At 39.4% G+C, this 26788-nt stretch overlaps 2 protein-coding genes and 3 pseudogenes across 4 annotated transcripts; 1 reads left to right on the top strand and 4 right to left on the bottom strand.

Annotated features, from left to right (window-relative positions):
• Positions 1–183: 183 nt before the first annotated feature.
• On the bottom strand, positions 184–2575 carry LOC145238876 (phosphatidylinositol transfer protein beta isoform pseudogene; annotated as a pseudogene).
• Positions 2576–3556: 981 nt separating this feature from the next.
• Positions 3557–5412, bottom strand: LOC145238875 (phosphatidylinositol transfer protein beta isoform pseudogene; annotated as a pseudogene).
• Positions 5413–6546: 1134 nt separating this feature from the next.
• Positions 6547–7630, bottom strand: LOC145237672 (phosphatidylinositol transfer protein beta isoform pseudogene; annotated as a pseudogene).
• Positions 7631–13532: 5902 nt separating this feature from the next.
• Positions 13533–17833, top strand: LOC145238449 (uncharacterized). 2 transcript variants are annotated; one of them, XM_080101635.1, is made up of 9 exons: positions 13533–13703; positions 13842–14053; positions 14454–14579; positions 14875–15035; positions 15395–15551; positions 16071–16276; positions 16424–16673; positions 16971–17262; positions 17530–17833. In XM_080101635.1, the coding sequence occupies exons 2-9, from the start codon at positions 13882–13884 to the stop codon at positions 17705–17707; spliced, it is 1542 nt and encodes a 513-aa protein (XP_079957761.1). In that variant the 5' UTR covers positions 13533–13703; positions 13842–13881; the 3' UTR covers positions 17708–17833. The 2 variants fall into 2 exon arrangements, with proteins under 2 accessions (XP_079957761.1, XP_079957762.1); XM_080101636.1 differs by having other exon boundaries at positions 13562–13703; positions 16071–16261.
• A 319-nt stretch (positions 17834–18152) lies between these two features.
• Positions 18153–23047, bottom strand: LOC145238448 (uncharacterized). Of its 2 annotated transcripts, none has more exons than XM_080101634.1 (5): positions 21023–23047; positions 20851–20949; positions 20342–20528; positions 19964–20043; positions 18153–19804 (listed from the first exon to the last, which is right to left on the bottom strand). In XM_080101634.1, exons 1-5 carry the CDS (start codon positions 22848–22850, stop codon positions 18726–18728), a joined length of 3273 nt encoding a protein of 1090 aa, XP_079957760.1. In that variant the 5' UTR covers positions 22851–23047; the 3' UTR covers positions 18153–18725. The 2 variants fall into 2 exon arrangements, with proteins under 2 accessions (XP_079957760.1, XP_079957759.1); XM_080101633.1 differs by having other exon boundaries at positions 20851–20952.
• Between the last annotated feature and the right edge of the window lie 3741 nt (positions 23048–26788).

Here is a 26788-nt window from a genome sequence, read left to right on the forward strand (position 1 = left end):
CAGCACAGCTTCTGTGCATTAGCGGAGTTTGCTCGTTTTACGATTTGTTGCAAACAAAGAGAATCTCCACGAATTGGCATATAGGACGTTAGTAATTGTAGTAACGTTATTGTCACTTCTCCTGGGGTGTATTTTTCTGAAATAACTGTGCAACCGCACATGAGTAAAGTAAAACCAGGCAGCTCGATAGGGGACTTATTTATTGCGAGCACAACGCATTTAGGCATTACCCGCTTACCGAAAACAACAGTAATCAAACAAACAAGACGTCCCAAAGCTACTTTGATTTAGAACCCAAAAGTTTATTTAAACCGGTTTGTGATTTAATTACCATTACGTACTACGAATTGTTTCAGATATATGTGGTTTCACGAGCTAGATTTTCCGCTTACAAATGTGGCAGTAATATGGTATAGTTACAATCTATGTTAAAAATGTCTTTACAAGCACTGTCTGTACAACAACCTAGCACAGTTTTCTTCACATAATGTTTATTTGATAGATTGTGTTTTTATGTACTTAACCCTAAAAGCAGCAAGTTATAAAGAAATTGAATATAACGTGGTTGAATGCAACGTTGTTGCCATCACCACAAGAAGCCGATAACAGGGACGTAGGCTATATACCACTTCGGATAGAGTTTTGTTCGAAAGTGTCGTTTCAGCTCGATACAAGCTTATTTTTCACAGCAGGCCTGTTCAACTTGTTGCTTTAAACTTTAACGTGTGAACTACCTTTACTTATAGACTACCTTTACTTTGTATGAGAAAGCCACATAATAGAATATACAACAAAATAAACTCAAAGCGTATAGGTCATATAATAACACAATTAAATGATTGTTGATTACACTTATATGCACAAAATTAATATTTAGAGAAAATAATGTAGCAAACAAAATCATGCAGAAATTTTGGAATAAAGAGTGTGAAATTATGTTCGGGTGTCTATGTTTCTCTGACTCCCATTCCTCTGATGGTACCTTGGCCTCTCAAAACAAGGAGTTCCTTTTTTGTTTGCTCTTCAATCTTTCGTATGTCATCCATAGTTAGCCCGTACCATTTGTCCATCCAGCAAAACACTTGACGATTAAAGTTCAAAAACAACCGGTGTTCCAGTTTTAGAATCTTATGTTCCATAATTTCTTGAAGGTTCCACCACTTAAACTCACAGGTTACCAATTTGTAGGCACACATGTAAGCCGGCTTATCCTGAGGACTGCCTGAGCTTTCAGCCATTTCCTTTTTTGCCCTCAACTCCTCAATCCAGTTTTTCGACAGAGGTCCTCTTTGAGCTTTTTCCGATTTCACAAGCAGTGGATCCAATTCAGCTTTGTAGTCACTTGCCGCAACAGGAGTGTTTGCGATGTCAAGCCTAACAACCTCTGTAGCCTTCCATTCCTCTTCAGGAAGATTATGAACGTTTTCCGAATCCCCCAAGTCAGGCAGGTAAAGAGATTTTATGGTTAGTTGAAAACCATCTTTCATATAATCAGGGTTTGTAACTTCTGTTTTGCAATAAGGATATGCATTTTTTGTTTTTTCAAACAATTCGTCCTTGCCTTTTGGTGCCAAAACAGGAAATATGGAGGGAAATCTCGAGCCAAAAAATAAGACTTTGTAAGTGTATTGCCCACTTTCTTCGCCGTCTTGATATGGCTCATTGACGACAACTTCAACTCCTTCACCATCACCAGTCACGTTCTTGCTCGCTTCAGCAACTGACCAAAGTTGTGCCGTCTGATATTCTTCAACAGTAAAGGGAAGAACAATTCTGAACTCTTTTGTCAACATAGTTGCAAAGATGTAAAAAAAATAAGATGAAAAGGTCTGCAAAGTAGCGTTTTGTTGAATTGTTGCTGTTAGTCTTGAGGCTTTATCACCACATAAAAATTAATTGAATACATAATTGCGTGTTTAACTAACACATTCTATTGTCTCGATCGTTCATTTTACACAATGCATTTTTTCGTTAAAACCGATGCCGAAGTGCGCCAACCAACTGGTTGTAAACAAGTGCTTTCAGTGTTTTTCGATCTTTCGTTTTGCTTTATAATCTAGCTTTTGCCTCTAGCTTTTGTTTTACATTCTCTCTAACTTAAAGGACTGAGAAAGAAGTGAAACACAGCTTTTATACCAAAGACATCATCTCCCATCGTGACAGCCTCGCAACACAAAATATATACAAACGGAAACACGAAGAATTAGACTGTTCTTCCGGTTTGGTTGTGACGAATTGTGATAACAAAACGTTATTTCCAAATAAACACAAGCGTTTCGCGTTTCGACCAACTACTAACTTTTCTTATAACTGCTGCATTCGCGACACATCCAGTGGTGGGATTCAGCCGGTTCGCACCGGTTTCTTTAGAACTGCCTCACGAAATTTTATGAGATCAGCGAACCGGTTAGCATTACTGGTTACTGTCAATGGACTTTTTGTAACAGAACCGGCTGCAAAATATGATTTTTGTGATAAAACCGGCTGACAAAAAAATGAATCCCACCACTGCTTAAATCTCGTTTGTTTTCAATGTTGGAATATTTCAAGCGTTGCAGCAAGACTCTCCAACGTGATTTTGCATTTTCCATTTAGAAAACATGAAGATTTGTTGAGTTGAAACACATTTGTGATGCACTGTTACATTTTTACGCTACATGAAACTCGATTGCACAGAAGTTTTTGCCTGCGGCAAGAAACGCCCTCGAAGCACCAGCGCGGTGATTAGCTGGAATTGCTTGGCTTGCAGACATTTTTGTTACTTCTTGGCAAGAACCACAAACAGTAGATTTTACTTCATGTTTTACTCAGCAACGAATCCTTCAGACTTCACGATAGGGATTTAGGTGATATAGGGACTTATAGGCGTCACTTACGTTTTATAAGGCCTCTTATTATTTCACCCAACCCTCACCCCTCGTCAGCAGGTTTACCTCTGGCGGAGGAGTTGGGAATTTTGTACCTGTGAAAAGCAGGTTTTCTAACGCTTAATGATTTGCAAACTGCAGGCATCTGCAATCGACAATTGGGCACAACTTAAAAATCGCAGATACCTGATGATGTTGATGGTTCATGATTCGGACTTCAGTCACAAAGCAATCCATGTAGCTCAGGGATGGCAAACCACTGACCCGCGGGTCACAATGTGACCCACCACGTGAATTTCAGTGACCCACTTGTAGTTTCAAAATTGTATACTGATTACTAGTGGTAGGGTTACCAGACTTCCAAGATTAAAAAGCAACACAACAGTTAACTTCAAGCCCTTTGTCAGATTGCCTATTGTCTTAAAATTCAGATTGTTTAGTCAATTGTGAGGCAACAAATATGTTTATTTAAACGTACAACGTGAAACGATTTGTTGTAACTTTGTTGACGCTGTTCGGTTCCGCATATTTATGCGAATCTTTGTTTTCACACAAGAATTTCATAAAATCAAGAATCGTCTCAGCTCAGATATAACTGCAGCGTGTATTAAGCTGAAAACTACCTAAGATTACAAGACTTTCAGAAAAAATGCAGCAACAAGCATCTTAGCATTGACATTGACATGTAATAAAATATGTGACCCACTTTGTATTCTTTCCAAATTTTGATGTCATGGTTGAACCATTCAACTAAAAAGATTCGCCATCCCTGATGTAGCTTATGTCGAAAACTGTCGTTTTTGTTATACGTTTGCCGGTCGAAACTCTTTAAGACAATTAAAATTAAACAACAACCGACCTATGGTCAATCTATCTTAAAAATGTCTTTAACAAGCGCTGTCTGTACAACAACCTTACACAGTTTTTCTCATGTTATATATATAATTATATGAGATTATATTTTCATGCACTTAACCCCTTAAAGCAGCAAGCTATAACGAAAATTAAAATTAGATATAACGTGTGACCAAATCAAAAAAGCAGCTTCTATCGCCGGCACATAACATGGGACGTAGGCCTATATACCACTTCGGATATAGTGCTGTTCGGAAATGTAGTTCTAGCTCGGTACAAGTTTAGTTCCCACAGTGGACCTGTTTGACTTCATGCTTTAAACATTAAAGTGTATAGCCTATAGCCTACGTACCTTCACTTTGTATGAGAAAGCTACATAATAAAATATACAACAAATAGACTAAAAGCGTATACACATAATAACACAATTAACTGACTGTTGATTACATTTAAGTGATCAAAATAAATTGTTTGAAGAAAAATATTGTAGCAAAAAAAATCCCTTTGAACAATGTCATGCAAAAATTTTGCAGAGTGTTATATTAGGTTCAAATGTCTATGTTTCTCTGACTCCCATTCCTCTGATGGTACCTTGACCTCTCAAAACAAGGAGTTCCTTTTTTGTTTGCTCTTCAATCTTTCGTATGTCATCCATAGTAAGCCCGTACCATTTGTCCATCCAGCAAAATATTTGACGATTGAAATTCAAAAACAACCGGTGTTCTATATCTAGAATCCTACGTTCCATTGTGTCTTGTAGACCCCACCACTTGAACTCACAAGTTACCAATTTGTAGGCACACATGTAGGCCGGTTTATCCTGAGGACTGCCTGAGCTTTCAGCCATTTCCTTTTTTGCCCTCAACTCCTCGATCCAGTTTTTCGACAGAGGTCCTCTTTGAGCTTTTTCCGATTTCACAAGCAGTGGATCCAATTCAGCTTTGTAGTCACTTGCCGCAACAGGAGTGTTTGCGATGTCAAGCCTAACAACCTCTGTAGCCTTCCATTCCTCTTCAGGAAGGTTATGAACGTTTTCCGAATCCCCCAAGTCAGGCAGGTAAAGAGATTTTATGGTTAGTTGAAAACCATCTTTCATATAATCAGGGTTTGTAACTTCTGTTTTGCAATAAGGATATGCATTTTTTGCTTTTTCTGTCAATTCGTACTGCCCTCTTGGTGCCAAAACAGAAAAAGTGGAGGGAAGTCTCGAGCTAAAATGTAAGACCTTGTGAGTGTATTGCCCACTTTCTTCGCCGTCTTGATATGGCTCATTTATGACAATTTCAACTCCTTCACCACCACCAGTTTCATTTTTACTGGCTTCAGCAATCGACCAAAGTTGTGCTGTCTCATATTCTTCAACAGTAATAGGAAGAACAATTCTAAACTCTTTTGTTAACATTGTTGCAAAGATTTTAAAAAGAATGAGATGACAGCGTCTGCAAAGCAGCGTTTGCTGTTAGTTTTGAGGCTTTATCATCACGAGCAAATTAATAAAACACATTGCTTATTTAACTAATGTATTCTATTGTCTCGTTCATTTACTAAAACACATTTTTTTTGTTAAAACAGATACCGACTCTAATACCTTACACAAGGTCAAAGCGAATATCAGTTTTAACGAATATTACGTTTGTCGTTTATCGCTTTTCATCTAGCTCTTGCCTCTGTTTTACATTCTCCAGGACTGAGAAAGAAATCAAACACAGCTTTTATACCAAAGACATCATATCTTGCGTCGTGACAGCCTCGCAACATAAAATGTATACAAACGGAAACACGAGGAATTACACTGTTCTTCCGGTTTGGTTGTGACGAATTGTGATAACAAAACGTTATTTCCAAATAAACATAAGCGTTTCGCGTTTCGACAAACTACTAACTGCTGCATTCGCGACACTTAAATCCAGTGGTGGGATTCAGCCGGTTCGCACCGGCTCTATAGAACCGTCTCACGAAGTTTTATGAAATCAGGAAACCGGTTAGAATTACTGGTTACTGTCAATGGACTTTTTCTAACAGAACCGGCTGCAAAATATGACTTTTGTGATGAATCCCACCACTGCTTAAATCTCGTTTGTTTTAAATGTTGGAATATTTTGAGCGTTGCAGCAAGACTCTCCAACGTGATTTTGCATTTTCCGTTTAGCAAACATGAAGCTTTGTTGAGTTGTAACACATTTGTGATGCACTGTTACATTTTTACACTACATGAAAATTGATTGCACAGACGTTTTTGCCTGCGGTAAGAAACGCCATCGAAGCACCTACGCGGTAATTAACAGCTTGTACTGCTTTGTTTGCAGACATTTTTGTTACTTCTTGGCAAGAACCACAAACGGCTGTTTTCTTTTAGTGTTTTACTCAGCAACGAATCCTTCAGACTTCACGATAGGGACTTAGGTGATATAGGGACTTATAGGCGTCACCCACGTTGTATGAAGCTTCTTATTATTTCACCCAACCCTCACCCCTCGTCAGCAGGTTTACCTCTGGCGGAGGAGTTGGGAATTTTGTACCTGTGAAAAGCAGGTTTTCTAACGCTCAATGATTTGCAAACTGTAGGCAACTGCAATCGACAATAGGACACAACTTTGAAACCAAAGAGACATGGTGTCGATGGTTCATGATTAGGCCTTTATCAACACCAGTTTCGTTTTTACTTGCTTCAGCAACTGACCAAACTGTGCCGTCTGATGTTCTGCTGCGGTAAAATACGAAAAAAATAGTACTTCATTTGCCAACATTGTTACGATTTGTGAAAGGGAAAAGTTCGACGCGAATGTGAAAAGTTTCAAGTTTTTAAAGAGAATTTGATTTAAAATTAACGTGGATGGCCGTAACCCCTCAATGACAACCAAAAGATTTTGTCCATCCAGCAAAATACTTGTCGATTAAAGTTAAAAAACAGCCGACCTATGGTTGCTTGGATTCTTTGGGTCGCACTCATTGGTATTCCGTAAACCCGAAACTCACAGGTTACCAATTTGTAGGCACACATGTAGGCCGGTTTATCCTGAGGACTGCCTGAGCTTTCAGCCATTTCTTTTTTTGCCTTCAACTCCTCGATCCAGTTTTTCGACAGAGGTCCTCTTTGTGCTTTTTTCCGATTTCACAAGCAGTGGATCAAATTCTGCTTTTAGTGAGCAACGGGAGTGTTTGCGATGTCAATTTTAACAACCTCAGTAGCTTTCCATTCCTCTTCAGGAAGATTATGAACATTTTCCGAATCCCCCAAGTCGGGTAAATATAGCGAACTTATTCACACTTCAGAACTATTCTTCAAAAGGTTAGGATTCTTGATAACTGTGTTGCAAAAAGGATAAGCGTCCCATGCCTCTTCAAGCAGCTGTGCATAAGTGGAGCTTGATGCGAGTGTACGAAATGGAAGAGTCAGCCTGGATCTGAAGCTGTAAATTTTATGAGAAAAATATCCCGGCTTATAGTTTGTTTTAGGACCTTCATACGGTTTGTTGACGAGAATCTAAACTCCTTCACCACCACCAGTCTCGTTCTTGCTCGCTTCAGCAACTGACCAAAGTTGTGCTGTCTGATATTCTTCAACAGTAAAGGGAAGAACAATTCTGAACTCTTTTGTCAACACTGTTTCAAATTGTTAAAAATTGAGATTTAAAATAGTTCTTTTCGGGCTTCTTAATACGATGTAGCGTATGCACACTGCAGGACGTGTTTTCTTGTTAAATGTGTCGTAGATCCATATAAATGTATATTTAGCTCAAATATCAACATTTAATTTCGTTTTATTTGTTGTAACGTTAAAACTAATAGACCTACTGACATTTAATTTCCTTTTTATTTAAATAGTGCACTGTACCATGTATTGTATAATTATTTCCGCACTGTTTTATCGAAACCACACAAACGTAACACATACTGTCATACAACATATACGAACACAACTCAAATACATTTGGCACTTATCAACAAGTGACATTTTTTGACATGCTTGTTGAAGTAAAATCGTGTACCAACCAAGTTGTTTTGTTAGGCGTAAACTGTAGTACACTAAAGTCTTTTGGGGAAAGCACAGGGCTTAACCTCCTACCGCACCATCATTTTTATACAACAAGCCATTTCAGAAATAAGCGTTGCAAGTTCTATCTCACAATAAACACATTTTAAAAACTTTGCTTGAGTTAACGTGAAAATAAGCAAAAACTGGATGTGTGGTCGGTCTCGCTGATTTTCGAAATATTTGCTGGAATAAAGTGTTTTTATTTGAATAACACGACTCGATCGTTGCAAAAATAGAAACCTGGTTACAAAAGATGCTAAAAAATCCATTGAATTAAATCTAAGATAACTGTAATTGTGATGTAGGTATTGGTTTTGTGACGAAACAACTTTAAGTATTGTCACCAAATCGGGTAGTTTTAAATAACTTATTGTAGACAGAAGAGTCGTTTGCTGAAATACTGTTTTTAGACTAACAATCTTATCTCTACAATATGTGGTACAGAATAATAATAGTATGTTTGCAGAAAGTGACAAACGTAATACATGTTACAGGTTTAGAAAAAATATTGAGCCAAGCAATCATTTAAGTGTGACACTTTCTGAATTTTACCAGCAGTTCATGGCTGTTGAAAGTCTACCAACCGGCAATTTTACAACTCTCTGTCTAGCCGGTATTTTGTGCTTTTTCCATGCGATATTCGGGTATTTCGCATTTTTTCGGGACAAGAAAGAAGTCGAAACCGTAAGAAGTTGTTTTATGTAAAACTCGTATTTTTCATTGAAGCAACATTGTTTTGTGAAGTGCGAGTTAACCTGCTTTCAAGAAAACGTTCCACCCAACCACCATGTGTATATTTTATCGTTATTTGTCAAGAGAAGAATGTTCTACAGAGGTCATATTGACCTGATTTTTCGGCTTCGCGGAGAGGTCAAGGACAGCCCCTTGGTATTGTTTCGAGACTCAACAAACAACCTTTTAAAGTGAGAGTTAAATCAAAGATGAGTTGTGTACCATATGCGCCGATTTAATGTCTCTAGTTAATATAAAGTTAAAATAATTGTCCCCATAACTTAAACATATGTAAGTATTATCGGGGACGACAAAAAGCCTAACTGCCCGACTGGGCTAACTGGCCTGACGGAGGCAGTGTTTCACAAAATGTTTTTATCGATCGGGAAAAGGCCTGTTGACTGCAATAGGGAAGGCCTAACTTTTCTGGTTGTTGATTGGAAAAGGACTGACTTGAGTGATTGTCAGTTGGGTTAGGGTCAGGGTCAAATACTTTGTGCAATACTGCCGCCGAAGTCAAGCTTTTAGTCAAACCCAGTATTATCTCATCTAAAATCAATGTGTCCATATATTGATAAGTTAGCTGCACGAAGTGTACGGACACTGTGTTAACACACTATATTCCAAAAACGTTACTGTCCACAGTTGTGGAGAAAAGTATAATTTGCGTACTTTTAATGGCGCTTGACTTGTACAAATAATAGTCTACTAAAAGTGGCTGAACCATTGGAATATAACTTGACCCATGAAGAGTATTTGACTCAACTATCTAACAAAAGTATCTAAAATCCAAAAAGATTCACAACAAACAAACTATATGTTTTTCCAGTGAAGGGTGTTTTCTCAATCTTGGAGTAGCTTTTCCTCATTACCTCGGCGACATATTGGACATTGATTTAGCTTGTGATAGCGACGGTGCTGAAGAGGCTGAGACTGTCATATCTGTATCGGACATTTATGTGAGAAAACTGACAAGGTTGGACTCGGTCTTATACTATATTAAAGGAATACCCAAATGTACACAAACTTTAGCTTCAGTTTAAGTACATGTTATGTTTATGTAAAGGCTTTAAATCCTGTTGGTGCTATGTTGCCCAAATAATTTGCTCACTGATAACAATTTAGGCACCCATGGTAGCGTTGGCTGTTTTAAGTGCACGTAAAAATAAACTTTTAAATTTCATTTGCTACAACAGCAAAAGCAACTTAATCAAATCCCAAACCTGATTGCACTGTGTTTCCCTGCAAAGATGTCGTGCTCAACGGGCCGATTTAGCTCGCAGCAAAAAACGAACGGAATTTAGCCTAATTACCCAGGTTGCCTATGCAGCACTAAATGCCATGTTGGGAGCAAGAACCACAAACAGTAGATTTTACTTCATGTTTTACTCAGCAACGAATCCTCCCGACTTCACGATAGGGATTTAGGTGATATAGGGACTTATAGGCGTCACTCGCGTTTTATAAGGTCTCTTATTATTTCACCCAACCCTCACCCCTCGTCAGCAGGTTTACCTCTGGCGGAGGAGTTGGGAATTTTGTACCTGTGAAAAGCAGGTTTTCTAACGCTCAATGCTTTGCAATTTGTAGGCTACATTTCAATGGAAGCTATATGTCTGTCAATCAACTTTAGGACTGACGTAGATGTTCGTTTGAATTTGCCGATAAAACCAAAACGTTTTATCGCATTGGATAAATAACACATTTGATTTTTTTCTATTCGGTTAAAGCAGTGGTTCTAATCTTTTCCTGGTCGCGTACCACCTGACAATTTTTTGTATCGCTGCGTACCACCTAATGTCCTAAACCCTGTTTGAGTGGATATACCAAGAAATAGACCCATTTTCTCAACCTGGCTAGCGCTAGCATAATTAGCAATTTCAAAAGAATGTCAAAAATACGAATTTCGCCCAAACCAGGGCTGATCAGTTGGGTCAGTTGAGTTGCAATTTTAGATGGACTTAAATTAGGTATCACAGAAAGCTACTCACGTACCACCTGAAAAGGTTCGACGTACCACTAGTGGTACGCGTACCACAGTTTGAGAACCACTGGGTTAAAGGTTAAAGAAGGTATTCGGTTAAAGAACGTTTTGTTCACACGCATCCATGTATTTCAGGTCTTCTTTACCACGAAGAGGTTCTTCTCTTAAGTTTCCTTCGGATTGTGTCCACATGGAATCATGGGTCTCAGTCGGATCTGTAACCTCAGAGTCAGGTTTGTACTCGCTTTACAACCAATTTAACAACTGCAATAGTCTTTTCAACCCCGAGCCCGCGGGCTGAATTGAGTCTGTTAAAGCTCGGGTCAGCAACTTTTTTTGTACTGCGTAACCGTTTTTGCAAGTGTATTTTTATCGCGGACCAGCCTTAAACAAAACTACAAATGTTTAGCAATAAAAACGCCTAAATTAGTTTATCATCCCAGGGATGCATGAGGAAAATGTTTTAAAGCATTTAACCTAAGAATTATACGGCCCGGTAACGATTTTCTTGCGGACTTGCGGTTACCGACCACTGTGTTAAAGGTTTAGTGTGAGTAAATCCGCTCCTACCTCCAGGCACACAGACATATGTTAAATAAATCTGTCGTCCAACTTCTGTGATGCTAAACAAAATACTAGTTTTTCTTTGAACTTGCAATTTTACTGACGTTTCGCCCCTCAGACCAGTAAAGATTCTTCAGAGCAATGAAGTGAAATGTTTGCGAGCACACAAGCGAAAACGTACTTTAGGGCAGCGAGATACGATTCATTACCTAAAATGTCCGCCAACGATTTTACTGAAAAACAGTCCAACAATAGTTTGGGCAACTAGTCGTACTAGTCGTTCCTGCACCCACCTTCTGCCCTTGCAGGTATCGGTGTGTTGGGAGTGAAAACATACGGAAAGGGAAGAGCTCATATTCTCAGAGCGCGAGACGTGGCTGAGACTTTTTCGCTGACGCTAGAAGACACAACGTAAGGCTTTATGATTGTTCTGTGTATGTGTGAGTTTAGAGATGGCTATAAATGACCTCAGTTGACCTTAGTTTATTTGAATAGTGCCTTGGAGAACCCTGTTTTAAACAGTATGTTTTAGTTCTTTACTGCATAACATTTTGTGCAGATTTCTAGTTGTTACAAGAATTACAAAAAAAATGTATTATTATCTCAAAAAAATTTTTGTTTTTAACTTACATATATTTAAGGGTGAAAAAATGGGCAATGACCAGATATCTTTCGGTCCATTATTTGCTTTCAATGTCAACAAAGTGGCACGAACCGTGGAGCGAGTTTTCAGTGCTTGACCTCGTACTCTGCATGTGCCTTGATCAACTTGCAACGCTGGTCGTCGTTTGCACGATTTTCGCTTATGGTACGTCCTTATAATTAAGCTGCCTAGTATAAACGACCTAACTAATATCAAAACCCTTGTTTATGTTTATTAGCCTATAGTACTCGTGGCATATTCTAACCATGCGCCAAGAGCAGCGTTGTATGTAATTCGACTTTTGGTATAGGCATAGAGTTGTAGACTGGCTCTAAATTGGGGCCCGAACCCGATCCCTAACCGTTTTTTTTGCAAAAAATACGCGTTAGGTCCGTAAGTCGGTGTAGTTTTGGTAGTAATACGGCTGATTGAGGAGTTAGCCCAAAATCAAGTTTGTTATATTTTAACTTAAGGCCGAATTACAACTCTGGACAGACGTAGCAACGAATTGGCATAACTCAGTTAACAGAACCTAACCGCATTTGCCCTTTCATGTGGGTTAAATTTTTATCGCAAACTTGGTCACATTTCATTACACACCTCCTTGTAAGTCTGGTGTACTGTATCTGAGTATTTTATCGCTAAGCATTAATGCATTAAAACAGGCACAAATTATATTTGTCCTTTGTTTTAAAGCTTGGGTTTGCCAATATGTTTAATATGTCTACATTAAGTTATATTCTGCACCCTTTTTTAATGCTGCGCAGGTTTAGAAGATTACATAGCAGGAAATCTGATCACATTGGAGGTTAAGCGGCTTATCGGAGGTACAATGTTCTTAACCAAACGAAAATAAACTATTTACTATAGAGTATACTAAACTGAAAGTACCAGTACACTTATATCGGTCTGTGTTTTTCCGATATATTATACCCGCAACTGGTTTCGTCTGTAATGTGTACGCGTTTGCTCAGGACGATTTCTGCATGATAACGGTTTTAAATTTACTATTTGCTTTTGTTTAGGCGAGCACGAAAAAGATTTGTATATGACGATAGACGACTTCGATATTGGAGAGTTCCTTTCCCCGTCCGTTACATTTTTTCTACGCAACGCTCCCAACATTGTCTTGTGCTTCTGGATATGCACGGTCGCTTGTCTGTCAATTATTCCCATTTCTCTTATTTGGTGTCGGTAAGGAGCATTGAATATTTTAATTAGGCGATAATCGTCTTTTTACAACTTTTTGTTGGATTTTAGAGCTGGCCATAAGTTTTGATGTTACGCTTGTTTCGGGATGAAGACGTTTTGTTTAAAAGTAACTATTATTCTATTATATATTATAGCATTTACCACAGCAAATGGTGAATTTACTGACGTATAGAGCGGCCCAAATAGACATGCCTTATTTTTCAAACGTTTTGGCCGCTTTTAACGTCTGTTTGGGCTGTGGTATTTGTCATTTAATTTATATGAACAGATCCGTATGTAGCGGTTCAAAATGGCGAATTTATATTTTCATTTACCTTGTTTAAAATCAAAATAAATATGTGACTATCGGCTCTGCGATTTATCACTGCGTTACCGCAAGTATATAGTTACATACTGTTGAGGCGCTACCTGAAATAATTTACCTGGGGCATAACACGATTTTCCCCGGATTGAAAGCATGCGTGCGGCACCTTTTTTGTTTTTTGCACCTTTGTGTTAATTGGGAGTGTTTTCAGCGCATTCTGGCACAAACACACTTGACAGAAAGCTTTGAGGCCTTGGTCAAACACAACAACGTGAACAAAGTTTACTGCTTGAGCACATTGAAGAGTTTTAATATATTTCCAGGCATTAGAATGCTCACATGAAGGTGTTGCCATCCCGTCGTTTGGGTTGTTTTAATATTTCGCGTTTCTTAGTGTTTGGGTTGAGTTAGTAGATAATACAGAAAAGACTGCTTTAGTCAATCTTATTATAAAGTGTATTCAAAGTTGTGGCAATTGACGAGTTAAAGTTTTCAAAAGCAAACTGGTAAATATGTAACTAGTCGGTTGTCTAAACTCTAAACTATGAATCGCTAACAAAAGTTGTTCAAGATTATGGAGAAAAGTAAACTCAGCCTTGAACAGCAGGTCTACGATCTTACCTTAAAAATCCCGCTTTGTTCAGTTTGTTTAGGTTGATCGGTGGCAAGGGGTTTCAGTCATCTATGCACGAAACTCTACCCACTGCGATCTCAACTAAGTCGTTTGGCGAAGCACCCTGGCCGTCTAAAGGTCCTCGTTGCAACGCAAGATGCCAAAATATGGATTATTCTAACGATTCGGATAACACGAACACTTTGCTGCTTCGCACACTGGAATGCAAAAGTATGCACACAGGTAGATATTAATGTAGATGATTTTGTTTGTACCTTCTGGTGTGTAAAACTAATTGATTGTTGAATTGTTTTTTGTATTCATTGTGTTTATTTGCGTAAGTGAAAATCCTATGATTAGGCTCACATCACATTTGGAAATTATTTAAACGAGACAAAAAAGGAAAACATAAATGTTTTAAGTGTTTTGTTGCAATATGATTTTTCTTTCAAATCAGCGTTGCAAAATGCACAAAACTCGCGTAGTATAACGGAAATAATACGTCGAGTAGAAAAGTACTCGTCATTAAATAATACGTCGAGTAGAAAAAATACTCAAATTATAGAGTTACAAATATCGCATTTTTGCCACACGAAAGAATGTATATTGCAACGAACGCTTACGATCACCATATGATTCTTAGCATCTTGTGTCACAAGCACACGGCGGTTGCGAATGGAACCAATGATCACAAACTGCAAACCTAACAACATTACAGCGAGATCGGTAGCCTACGTCAGAACCAAGATGACTCGACTAAAAGACGAAGGTATAACTCAGCAATGTTTTGCGCTAAGAACACGGGTTCTTAACCAGGGATATGTGGATATGTGTACCCTGGTTGTACCAAGCTCCACAAAGCAGAGGGTTTGAGAACGTTTGATATGACCTACATTAGAGTTTAAGTACAGAAAATGTTGAAAATTTACTTAAGACTGATTGTTGGCGTGCTATAGCACAGTTACAGTCTTTGCAGTAATTCATGTATTCAACTCATTACTGCTTTTCGGAGGTTTTGTGAAATTTAATTACCTTGTCAAAATGAACTTTTTGTTTTTATGCAGACATTCTCAGCGGCGCTAGAGGGATCAAAGAGCCGGAAGTATTACACGAGTCCCACTCTCAGTCAACAGACGCACCCCTTATGCCAGTTCCTGCCACTAAAGCGGACGGGAAGACCGAAATATTAAGAGTTGCAAGATTCTGCGAGAGGCTCATTCAACAGGTATGGAAAACATGAGCAGATGGATTTAATTACTTGACCACAAATCATTGCTTTGTTATGCCTTATCCCCACTGGGTAACTTCACTAAACCTCCGTTAAACCGGTTTGAGATTCAAATCTTCGCCTAATTCGGACAAAACTTGAAGTACAAATGATTTGTTATGTTGTAAGACTTGAACTAATCGACATCGGTTAATCCTGATCTTTGCCCAATTTCGAGAAATTTTATGATTAACCTAGGTTTACTGAATTTATAAATCTTGAACCTTTATCTTACATATTGTGAAAATTGGTTGAATGCAACTGCAAGGAACTTATCAAAAAACGTTGCTATTAATAGTACGTGTTGTTTTCTTCAGGGTCCAGAGCATATAAGAGACAACTCTGTAATCACCGAATGTTTTGAGGTTGGCGAAGAAACTTCTAGTGGTCCGGATATAGGTGGAGCGGCGGACGAGAGAATGTGTTGCCCACGTCAGTGCTGCAAGAAGCTGATGAAATGCCAACAACGGGAAAGTCAGTATTCGGTTTCGGTCGTCGGCTGTAAACTTGGCAGATATGTTGAGATGAACATAAATTCATGACTGGGATCGGTGATTTGCCAAACACATAGTCAGCGAATAAGCCTAAAATTTAAGTATATTTCCTATTTTGTTCCCTCAACTTGTAGAGCCCCCACCCCAACGTGACCACCGACTGTTCCTAATTAACCTTTTACGTTTCCTGATTGAACAAATCGAAACGAAAAAGCATGGCCAATGACACATGAAAGTTTTGAGTTAAGATGAACATAAAGTTATAACTGAGACCAGCCCTGAAACGTTCATGCAGACCAACGATCACAGCACAATCAAATATACATCATAGTACGCCAGGACCATGAAGGCGCCATACCGAATCAGCCGATCACCAAACATTCCCATATGGCAAGGTGTAGGCTAGAAAAATCTCGATTCACAGGCTTCTCCTTTAATTTCATGTGATAACGCATCGGCAATATGTTGTTGCAAACTTAATCACTGATTACGTGTACAGGCTTCTCCAATGCGACTTTCTTTACGGAGGATGACGCTGCAAGTGTAAAGGAGATGATGTCAGAGTTCTCCATAACGCCCTCGCGTGACGCAAGACCTGACGTCACACCGGTTACCCCTAGCAACGCGCGTGAAGTGTCGGCGAAACCTCCGGCGGCAAACAATGAAAAAGAAAAAGGCGACGCACTTCGGGTGCTGGCCAACATGGTGAGCTGGTGTAAATCTATTGGCGTTACAAGAAGGTCGATTGCCAAAGCAGATACTCTGTGCATTTGGATGCTTGAAAGTTGTGTTTCCAATGATTGACTTGAAAGTATATGATTTACATCTGACTAAACAATTCTAAACTCGTAGTTCCAAGGTGCTCCAGCGCCGGCAAGCGGTGGCCAGCAACATAAAGCAGAGGATCAGAATCCAGCGCCAACAACTACAACTTCTACATGCAGTGGTTCAGACTTTCTCCCTCAGCAAGTACTGATAGGCAGAAGCGAGTCAAACAGGCGCAAGTCAGAGATGGAGCTTGCGTTGAAGAGGGTTGGAAAACAGTTTCGTCAAGTTATCGGAAGGACAAAGGGAAGTGGCGATAAAGAAAAAAATCCGAAAAGTGAGTTTAATTTTTAGTGTACGAGTTATACTATGTTCTGTTTTGTTTTTGCTTTTTGCTAGACAGTAATTTCGAAACACTTTTGGGTTGAGAAAATTCAGTGTAAAAAACACTAAATCTGTCGCTTTACTACATTTTTAGGTTGTTTATGTAAAATATGTGCTGGTCCATTGGTAAACAAAAGCGTTATCTTTTACTTTCTACGTTTTCACATTAATTTATCCTATCCTAGTTTTAATAATTGTGAGATTATCTTTGAGCGTTGCTTTAATTTTAAAACGTCCCCGTTTGACGCAGATCCAACCTCGAACGCAGAAACCGACAAAGCTCCTGGACCGTCCGGAAATATTCGATTCGGTGGTGGTGATTTTGGTTCGCAGCTCACTGAAGAATGGGACGAGTCAAAACACAGCTATGACGTCACTCCTATGACGAAATCACCACGTCATCAAGTGCCTTTCAAGGGATTGCGATTTAAGTTGTTGGTGTTTGGGTTTCTGGCCGCTTTGCAGCTCGCTGAAATCGGGTTTGTGTGCGCGTATAAATGGAAACTCAATCTGTTTTATCCAACAAGCGACGATGAATTAGGGTGAGTGATGTGAATTGTTTGTCTAAAGTATATTTCGTTTATAGGTGGAGCGACGTGGCCCTAAAAATTTAGACGGTTCCTTATTTCTATTCATTTTAGTAAAGAATGTGTCATAAAAATTGTTAAATTTTCCATTATCTGTGTGTCTTACTTATCACGTAACGACTGTATAGTTTTATATTTAAATTGCTTGTTAAATTTAATAGAATTTTCCTACAGGTTATTTTTTGAATTTTGTTTAACTGGCGTTGTCAACTTTTCGCACAGAACCATAGTCAGCAATGGCCGAATGCACTGCGCGGTGCTCTCATCCATTTTAGCTGCGCTCTTCTATTTTGTGATATCCATCCAGCTGGTGGCGCTGTGCTCAAGCGCGATTGAACGTCTGCAGTTGATTTGTTCTGGTCCAAGTTATCGCGTCGACGATTACTACCAAGTTGGATAAAACAGGAAAACACCAATACGTGTGAATCTCGCCGGTTTGTATTTGTTACCCATTATTTATTTTCATGTATGTATTGCTTCTTATATTTTCGCTTGGTTTTTCATATAAACGTTTTAACATGTTGAATGAGTTCTCCAAGGAGATTTTTGTCTTGTGGAATCAAGTTTGATAAACTGAACAACTGGGAAGTGAAAATACTTTTAATTCTATCTGGTTGTTGAAAATTGAAAAGATTGGAAATTGCAAGGAAGGCTAATCCAGCTATTGAAATCTTAATGACGTTTTGACCATTTTCATTCGCATTCTTCAAGGTAAGTCCATGATACATTATGTAGATTAACTAAAGTGTTTAACATCCATACATTACACACGAAAAAATTTCTGCAGTGCTCCAATTTGTGTAGCTTTCGATTTCCAACAACCAATCTATAAGTCTCAAAGTCTGTACTGTACATTGTGGAGTTTCACAACGTATGCTTATTTATGAACAAGAGTAGAAGTACCAAATGCACCAGAATAGGTAAAAATCACGTACGGCAAACCAACACGAGGACGGTTTAACAAAAATATAAGCCTGGAAAAATACAATATGTCGGGACGCTACTGCAACACAAATGCGTATGATTAATAAACTGTGACATTATGCCCGTTATGCACTAAAGATGGAAAATGAGAGACCGAAATGCAATGCAAAATTACGCAGCTGAAAGATGTGTACGAAAATTGAATGTCCATAAACCATTAGATATAAATTAAACTTTCAATTGAATGCTTTCCTGTATAAAATCCTTCTGTACACGGAAACACTGACACGTGTAAAAAACAAGGCATTTCTTTAATGCTGTTTCCAAGTAACACTGTTTGAAACAGGATTGTGTTTGCCTGTGCTTTAGGAAAAGTACATTGAATGCTGGCTTGTCTATATGCCTTATATAGGCGTTAAGTGTCAAAAGCAAACCCGAATATCTGGTACTTGCTCGGCGTGAGTTTATATACACACATTTATTACAATGTTATATTATGAAGCTGCTCGCCTTGCACCGTGAGATCTTCGCTTCGATTTCGTCGCACGATTCTTGCTCGCATCCGACATAACGTCCTCATATCGCGGAGGTTTGTCCGTTCCGTGTTTTCCGTTATTCCTTGCTCCGGAATTTCCCTCTCCTTCACGTCGACCAGATTTTGACTGTCGCGATTTTTGCTCCTTTGTCCATCTCCTGGTTCGATCCAATTTCCTCTGCAGCATCTCGGCCTCGTTAAAACCTTTAATCAGTTGACGCAGGAGCTCCTCGCGACTCCGCGGTTCCCGAGCGGTACCGGTTGTACCATCCGACTTTTTCCTTCTTCCAGGGTTCGAACCTGGTCCGTAGTCATTCCCTCTCGGATTGTTGACTATGATTTTTCTTCCGGGTCTCGTTTGCTCCTTAGGGCGGGTTCGCTTTTTTCGCTCAGCCCAGGGCCTTTCCCGGCGTCCACTTCGCCTGTAGTCGCGGTAGTTGCTTGATTTTGGCACCGGTTCATCAGGGAGATATTGCTTCGGTTTCGGGGGCCGGGCAGGGGCACTGTATTCCGCCGGCTTTGGGACTCTTAAAGGCGGTCGATCTTTCGAAGATTCGTGTTTTTTTCGGCGTGTATTGTTACTGTCAATAATTGCCTCATCGCCAAAAGTCTTGCCTTGTTTCATATTCTCACCATGAACGTTTGTAGGCTCTTTGACCGGAATGGAGTAAACAATCGGTTCGCTTGTGACCAGTGGAATGGGATTTTCTAGCCTGTACTGATAGTTTAAAGAGGGATACATGAATGACGGCTCTTGGGGCATTTCTACTTGCGGAGGAGCAATGGGTTGTTGCAACACTGGTGGCGCTGCACTGCTTGTTGCGTTGTTGAGTGACGGAAGACTGCATGGCCCAGTGTACACGTCGACTCTGTGCGTTTCGGGCGGAGGTTGAGCGTTTAGTTGTGCGGTGTCAGGTGGGCTTGGAAATCCCGATGAAAAGCCGGTGTCAGGCCCTTGTGGTTGTGTCGGCGCAGGCGGTTCGCATTCAACGGGAGCTGCCGGTTTTGTATCTACTACCTCAGTTTTGACTCCACCACCTGGCAAGTTCAAAACGCATATCATATAACACAGAGTCATAGACATATGTGCGGTAAAATTGCACGTTTCGATATGTATGTTTGTTTAATACACTCAGACCGACGCTTATTTTTTTTTTATCTGAACTCAGACAAACACACAGGGTTTTCAGGTAATACCTTCATTGCTGTCGTGCATTGTCGAATCCGTATGCTCTTCGGAAATCGAGAGATCCGGCTTTGATTTGTCTTTTTCCCGTCTGCAAAATACGTAGCCTACATGTGCAAACTTCTAATTCAAGACCTCAAGCTGGTTTGTTTATTCAACAGATAAAGCAAAGTGGTTTAATTCCTTCTCTGGATAATTTTAAAGGCGCTTTGTAAGGCTGAAAAGTTAGCTATTTTACGTATCGTTGGCTTACGCATATATCATATGTAGAACGAAAGTCAGTACTGAAACCAGAATCGATACATGGTATATAATTAATTTGTTAGTTTTAAAGCTCGTAAGGATAACTACCAAAGTTATAGTTACCGAATTCGTCAAGAAATTCCTACCTGTAAAATATGTAAAACTTGTGGCAGTAGATTTGCATGAGCATTCCCGGCACACAAAATATTATGATAATGATGACAAGGCCAATTAAAATCCAGTACCAGTTGAGTTTGAAGAATGCAAGAGCAACGCCGTCTACTTCGACTGGTGTTGATGATGTGGAAATACCATAGTCACTTGGGAGCCAGTCTGTAAAAGTTATTTTAAACAACGCTTATGTTACGTCTATCAGAGGCACAATATGTTTTTGGACCTCATCAGTTAATACTAGGCAGATGTACTCGATGTTTTGACTGTTCTTATGCAGAGTTGTAAATTGCCTAAACCCGTTTTTTTTGCAACCCGCAAATTTGGGTAAGTAAGCCTATAAGTCACGATCGAATTTTATTCAGACTAAATACCCACTCGCCTTTACATACAACTTCTTTAGTGTGTATTGTTATACGGTATAAAAACCAAACGGCCTCTTATCAAGTTGCAACAATGCCAACACTTTGTATTCATACCGTACCGTAATCATATTGTTCATCTATCGACCCTCGGTCACCAAGAAACGGCGTAAAATCATAGTTTGCATCGGATGTCGTCATCGGCGGGGTTGTGCTGTCAGCTGCTGACGTCACAATATGAGGGTTAAGAATCAGTATTGCACGGGAAACGACGGTACGTTATATTACGTTTACCTTCTTCGCTGCCTTGATTCCAAAACACCCATCCAAAATCCACTGTGCCTGTGGTCGTTTTAGTGGAAGTAATGCTTATAGGCTTTGCAGAGCTAGGGTTTTTTGTAACAGGTTTTGCGGTAACTCCAACAGTCGATTTTGCTTTTGAAGTAATGCCTAATGTCGAGTCAGTTTTGGGGCTGGTTGTAGTTTGACGCAAAGTGCTGAAAGAACTCAATATGGCTGTAGTGAAACGTGCGCTGGACTCATTACTGGTTGTTTCCGGGTTTGCCGATTTGCTTGTTGATGTTTTCACCGAAGTTTCTGCAGTGTATGGAGTTTGGGTTGGCAGTGCAGCAGATGAGAATGTTGTTGTTTTACTTTGAGCTTTTGTAACTGCTTTTGCAGAATTGCCAGGAGCCGTTGCTAATGTTGATTTAGTGTGTTCCGAATTTGCTTTCGTGGAAAGTGACTCAGTAGTTAAAACAGTTGATGTTTCTTGTATTGCTGCTGCATCGTTCTGCAAACTGCTTGTAAAATCACTAGAAGAGGGCAAAGCTGTGGTGGAGCTAACGGTGCTTATGGGAGAAGCTGGTTTGCTTCCAGCAGGCGCAGTCTGAGGTGTGTATGTGGTGATATTCATATCTCGGTCAGATACCGCCGTTCCGTTTGCCTTCACCACTACTGCAGTTGTTTGTGCCATGGCCTTAGTGAGACTTGGGTCAGTAGCGATGGTAGTTACAGTCTCTGTGGTTTCATCAGTGGACAAACTTGTGGCGTTATTACCAAATTGATTTCCCAACCTTGTAGTTTCGGTAGAAGCTTTAGTTCCTGCCATTGTTCGTGTCGTGGTGACGTCATCTGTTACTAAAAATGACCCGTGGCCTTTAACTGAAGAGTTGTCAGCAGGTTTCGCGATTGCCTCAGTGGTAAATTTAGCTGTATTTGAAATTATAGAAGCTGTGTTATAGGATGTGGCGAGTTCAGTTAGGATTTCGGGAGAAGTGGGAGTCAATTCAGCAGTCGTTGTCTTCTTTTCTTTGTCTGTTTGAACAGTTGTGTCTGTGACGGGCATTTCAGTAACACTCGTTGACGAAGAGGGGGCTTTTGTATTTGAACTCGAAGTACTCTGAGTTGGACTTGAAAGAAACGGATTTGTTGTAATGTCGCTAGTATTCACTTCCTGTAATTGAACGCTTGTTGATGCAGTTTCGTCACTAGTAGCAGCTAACATTGTTGTTGACTGGCTTGCTGTGTGTGTAGTAGATTCTGTCGCAGCAGAAGCATCATTAACTTCTGTTGTGCTTGTGGCAGCTGGACCCAAAGTCGTTGTTGTACTTGCTGACTCCGTTGTACTTGTTGTTGTCACTGAAACTGGTTTAGTGTCCGGTTTTGTTGTTGTACTTCCACTTGTAGTTGCCGCGGAGCTCGTAACAGTTTCTGTGTTTGTTGTTGTACTTGCTGAATCCGTTGTACTGGTAGTTGTCATTGAAATTGCTGTAGTATCCGGTTTTGTTGTTGTACTTGTCTTTGTCGTAGTTTGTTGTTTTGTCGTCGCTTCGCCGGCGACTTCATTGTCGACCAATTCATTGTTTTCGAGATACTGCTCATACCAAATATCACTTCCATTATACAACCCGAAATAATCATCTATTAAGTTATTCGCTGCCTCCGCTAAAGCTTTCCCATCATTTGTGGTGGTTGTCGTTGGACTTTCAGTCGTCGAAAGCAGGAAAAGAAAATTGGCCAATCCGTTGGACCAAATATCTCGTTTCTTCACTGGCGCTGCGTTGTCTCGTGTAACCCACGAAGCAACGATAAGAACGAGTAGAAATCTCCTTAAAGTCATTGTAAACACCTTTTCACCGTTCACAAAAAGTTACTGCATACTGATACACAAAATACCTTATGCTAAAAGCGCGTGTTTTCCCCGATAATTAATATGTTTCAATTATAGCAGGGCGCGCAAATTATTTCTCAACATCAGACAATCCGCACCCTCAAGTCCACGGTTCTGTCGTATCAACTAAATCTTTCTGTGTTTGAAAGTTGAACATGAATCTTTGTAGCCCTAGGCTTTCACACACGTACACATTGTGGGCTGGTTTTGCCCGTCGATCGGCAGGTACCGGTTCGTCCAGTCTGTTCACGACTCATACGTCATCCGTGTGTGTATAATTGTCCACCCGCGGTTATGTTTTAGTCTTATGGTAGGTTTTGCCTGCAGTATTAAGGGTGAAACGATCGTCGCGTGGGTTGCTTTAATCCCCCGAATATGGCAGTTTTGCTTTTTGCTGTGGCAAAAAAGCGTTTCGAATTTGACTTCAATGTAGAGTATATTCAAGATAACTTTGACTTCTCTTTTGTATTAAGTATCACCCTTTGTTCATGAAGTCGCTTGCAAGTATTGTAAACCAACAATTCTAATTTAGGTGAACAATTTACGGTTTAAGCAATCGTTGACTCGTGTCATAACAGCAAACGTAATGGCCATCTTACAAGCCAACCTGGGAGCATAAAATGTGTATTCGTCTACATTACTGCTGTTGTAAACTTCAAAACAGTGTTTCGGACGCAAATATTAGTTTGTGTATTTTTGTGATACTTTTAATTCATTTTTTTGTTATAAATTATAGGCCTACACACATCACGCTGCCATGTAATTTCAATTTTCCCGGAAGAAAATATTGTTACGAAGCTGTGTAAAACTGCATAGAAAAAAACAACGTCAGTTCAATAAAGGTCTGCACTGACGTATAATGCCCTCGAGGCGTTCCTAGCAATTTGTAGTTTTTTCTTCCCACAAGAACGTGCACAAATTGCTATTGTTCGAGGCGCGCCGTTCCGAGGTAACATAGAATAGGGGAGAGATTGTTAAAATCTGATATCAACTGTTTTTAAAACAAACAATTATAAATTAAGAAAAATATAAATTTTTGATGAAGTGTAAATTTAATTTACTATCCCACTATACATGTATACAAAGCTAATCGCAAAAACATCCCGTTGTCACAACGACAGTACATTATATAACTTACGAAAGTTTTTTCAGATTTGAATCATTTTCAAATTAAATTCAATGGTTTTGAAGTTGCTGTGATTTGACATCACGCCTTGATGCTATTTTACGAAAGCCTAATATCTCCAAATACCCAAAATCAAAAACACTCGAACCACCACAAATAAAAACCCGCCAAAGCGGCAGCCATCCCGATTTTGGAACATTTTATTCACATGTTTTGAATAATATTTGACAACTAAATTAACATAAATAACACATTTGTGCATTGTGTATCTGCCTGGAAAAAAATAGAACGAATTTAGCGAAACGCGCTTGATCGTTTTGTAGACTCCTACAGTATTTTGCTTTTTTCGTTGATGGAAGGCATTCAAAATGGACTTTCACAATATTATAGATCGAAACAGGAATCTTTTTTGTTATTTAATTCTCCAATTTCACCGTGTAACATTAAGCCAGGGGACATATCATAGTACACCAGGCCTATTAAAGGCGTCATACCGAATCAACCGGTTTGGCGTACAATGATTTCTATTTGAGTGTGCCGTGGTCGCTGATCTGTATGGACACTTCAGGGTTGAACCCAGTTATTCATCTACGCCTTAATTAAGTCAGGGGTTTGCGGTGAGTGACAGCCATTCTCGCACTCTAAAGTGAATCATAGTAATTGAAAACGCGTGTTCGCCGACTGGAAAGCGCTTGAACCGAGCCATATACAACTCGCATCACGATACAATGTTGAATTATTAACGAGCAATGTGGAGAATATAATTTCCCTTGTGGCTGCTTGAACCCTTCAGGACGTTTCACGAATTGTTTGCGGAACTCAACTGTCAGTTTGATTGCACCACACGTCACTTGTAAATGACGTAATGTAGGCTACTGTCGTTACGACAACAAAACGTCAAATAAATTTGACAGAACTGCTCGTTAACAACTCCGCAAGGGATTATGCGATATTTAATTAGACTTTGATGTGAATGTTTGCATAACGTAGCTTTCAGATTGTCAAAAGCAGTTTAAGGGATTTTCGATCATTTCTGTTCTTTGGCTAGAACAATAAAAAAAGGAATTTTGAAACACTTTTTGATAAAACTGGGCAAAGGACAAAAATCACTTGAAATACTTAGTACCGTTACATTTTATGAGAACAAATTCGCTTGCTACGGCGCCAATCAAGTTCTTGCTAAACAGGGTGTTGAAAATTACTTATTTAATTTTTCTTTTTAAAACTTTCATGAATTAAAACCGCCAGAACGATTCTGCGCATTAAATAAACTATGGCAAATGTTTTTAAAATTTACTGTTATTTATCATCAGTGTAAAATCTGTGAATTTCCTGAAACTCTTTCCACAATTGACATTCATCCGCAAGGGCATTAAATATTCTGAGCATTGTGGGTTTTGAGCCGATTTTAAAATTTAATGAAATTCTCAGGTGAACTAGGCTACGATGTCTGTGGCGAATATAGTTGGAAGGCAATTACTGTTCATGCGACAGAGATCTCATCGCCTTGGCAACAGTTTACACTCACCGCATATGTATAAAAGATGTTTTAAAAGATCCATGGTAACCATAAAGACGGATTTACTAATAATACTGGTAGAGTGGGCGGTTATTTTGGCGCCAGGTATAATGATATGTTACCCTTAATGTTATGTTCGTTATAAAGGGCACAAATAATCCGAAAGAATTTGTTTCCGCATTGTTTAACATCAACAGATGAACATGACACATTCCCGCCACTTATTTTGGTCTTGAATTTATTTTCACAGTTGCATGTTGCTCAGCAGTGATAGGTCCATTTTTTAACATTTCAACTTGATGCTAAATTTACCCTTTCTCTGACTTGAGTTCCAGAAAGGCAAACGTCATAGCTTCAGTACCATGGTAAACAATTTTGTGTACAATATCCTTGCCAGTGTTACTTTGGACAAGTTTCTACTCTTAACTGATGCGGTTTCGCTTGAACTTTTGTGCTTTCCCTAAAAGTCTTATTTTTCTCTCTTGGAACCAGCAGTGCCAACAATACGTCAAGATAAGGGAACGAAAATGGAAAGGCTCGACGTTAAGCCCGCTACAGTTTACATATGAAGCTTTGATCTAACACGATGTTTGGCACAAGAGTGAAGAAGTTATAACAACAAACCCCTCAGTCGTCTCGCTTATGTTGTCCTTGTAACTTCTGAAAACGACACTTAGAAGAAATTCTGCGACTGAGGCACGTTCGTTCTGACAGTGACAACTTGGTTTAATATTCTTTGATTTAAACAAGCAAAATATACTTTCATGTTTTCGTATGAAGACTTTGTTCAATTACTCATTGTAAAAATGTGAAGTTTAGAATATTTTAGAATGAAAAGGCGAAACAAGATTTTCAACTTCGTGTAAAGAGCGTGAACTTGTTTTTTCGAATTTCAACATTTCTGAATTTCTTTGATCCAAATTGTTACAGTGGACGAAAGCCCTTATAAGCTCAGTTGGGCTGATACCTGGTTTAAAACGATTCGAATGAACGAACCCTTTGAACGGGCGGCGGCATAAACCTTTTCACACAGTGTCCAGCGATGTTACGGTGCATGGCAGTTTTTCCTGAACGTCGGATTTAGGCGGAAAAGCGTCGGAGAGAAAAAAGGGGCAGAGACCAAAGTTGGTGAGACCGGCAACAGATCGCAGCCTACATTCAGCGAATCTCTCCGAAGTCAATAGAGCAGAAAAAAAGTGCGGTTCTACTGCAGGTACGCTTCATTGCGTTAACACAAGTCGC

This window comes from Phallusia mammillata, chromosome 7 (genome assembly GCF_965637545.1).
Source record: "Phallusia mammillata chromosome 7, kaPhaMamm4.hap1.1, whole genome shotgun sequence".
NCBI classification, from domain to species: Eukaryota; Metazoa; Chordata; class Ascidiacea; order Phlebobranchia; family Ascidiidae; genus Phallusia; species Phallusia mammillata.

Coding starts and splice junctions, on each gene's coding strand:
- LOC145238449 (XM_080101635.1), top strand. CDS start 13,882: ATGCACGAAACTCTACCCACTGCGATCTCAACTAAGTCGTTTGGCGAA. Junction 15,036..15,394: donor GCGAGAGGCTCATTCAACAG/GTATGGAAAACA, acceptor TGTTTTCTTCAG/GGTCCAGAGCATATAAGAGA. Junction 17,263..17,529: donor ACAAGCGACGATGAATTAGG/GTGAGTGATGTG, acceptor CTTTTCGCACAG/AACCATAGTCAGCAATGGCC.
- LOC145238448 (XM_080101633.1), bottom strand. CDS start 22,850: ATGACTTTAAGGAGATTTCTACTCGTTCTTATCGTTGCTTCGTGGGTT. Junction 20,529..20,850: donor AGATGAACAATATGATTACG/GTACGGTATGAA, acceptor TAACTTTTACAG/ACTGGCTCCCAAGTGACTAT. Junction 20,044..20,341: donor AAGTTTTACATATTTTACAG/GTAGGAATTTCT, acceptor CGTATTTTGCAG/ACGGGAAAAAGACAAATCAA.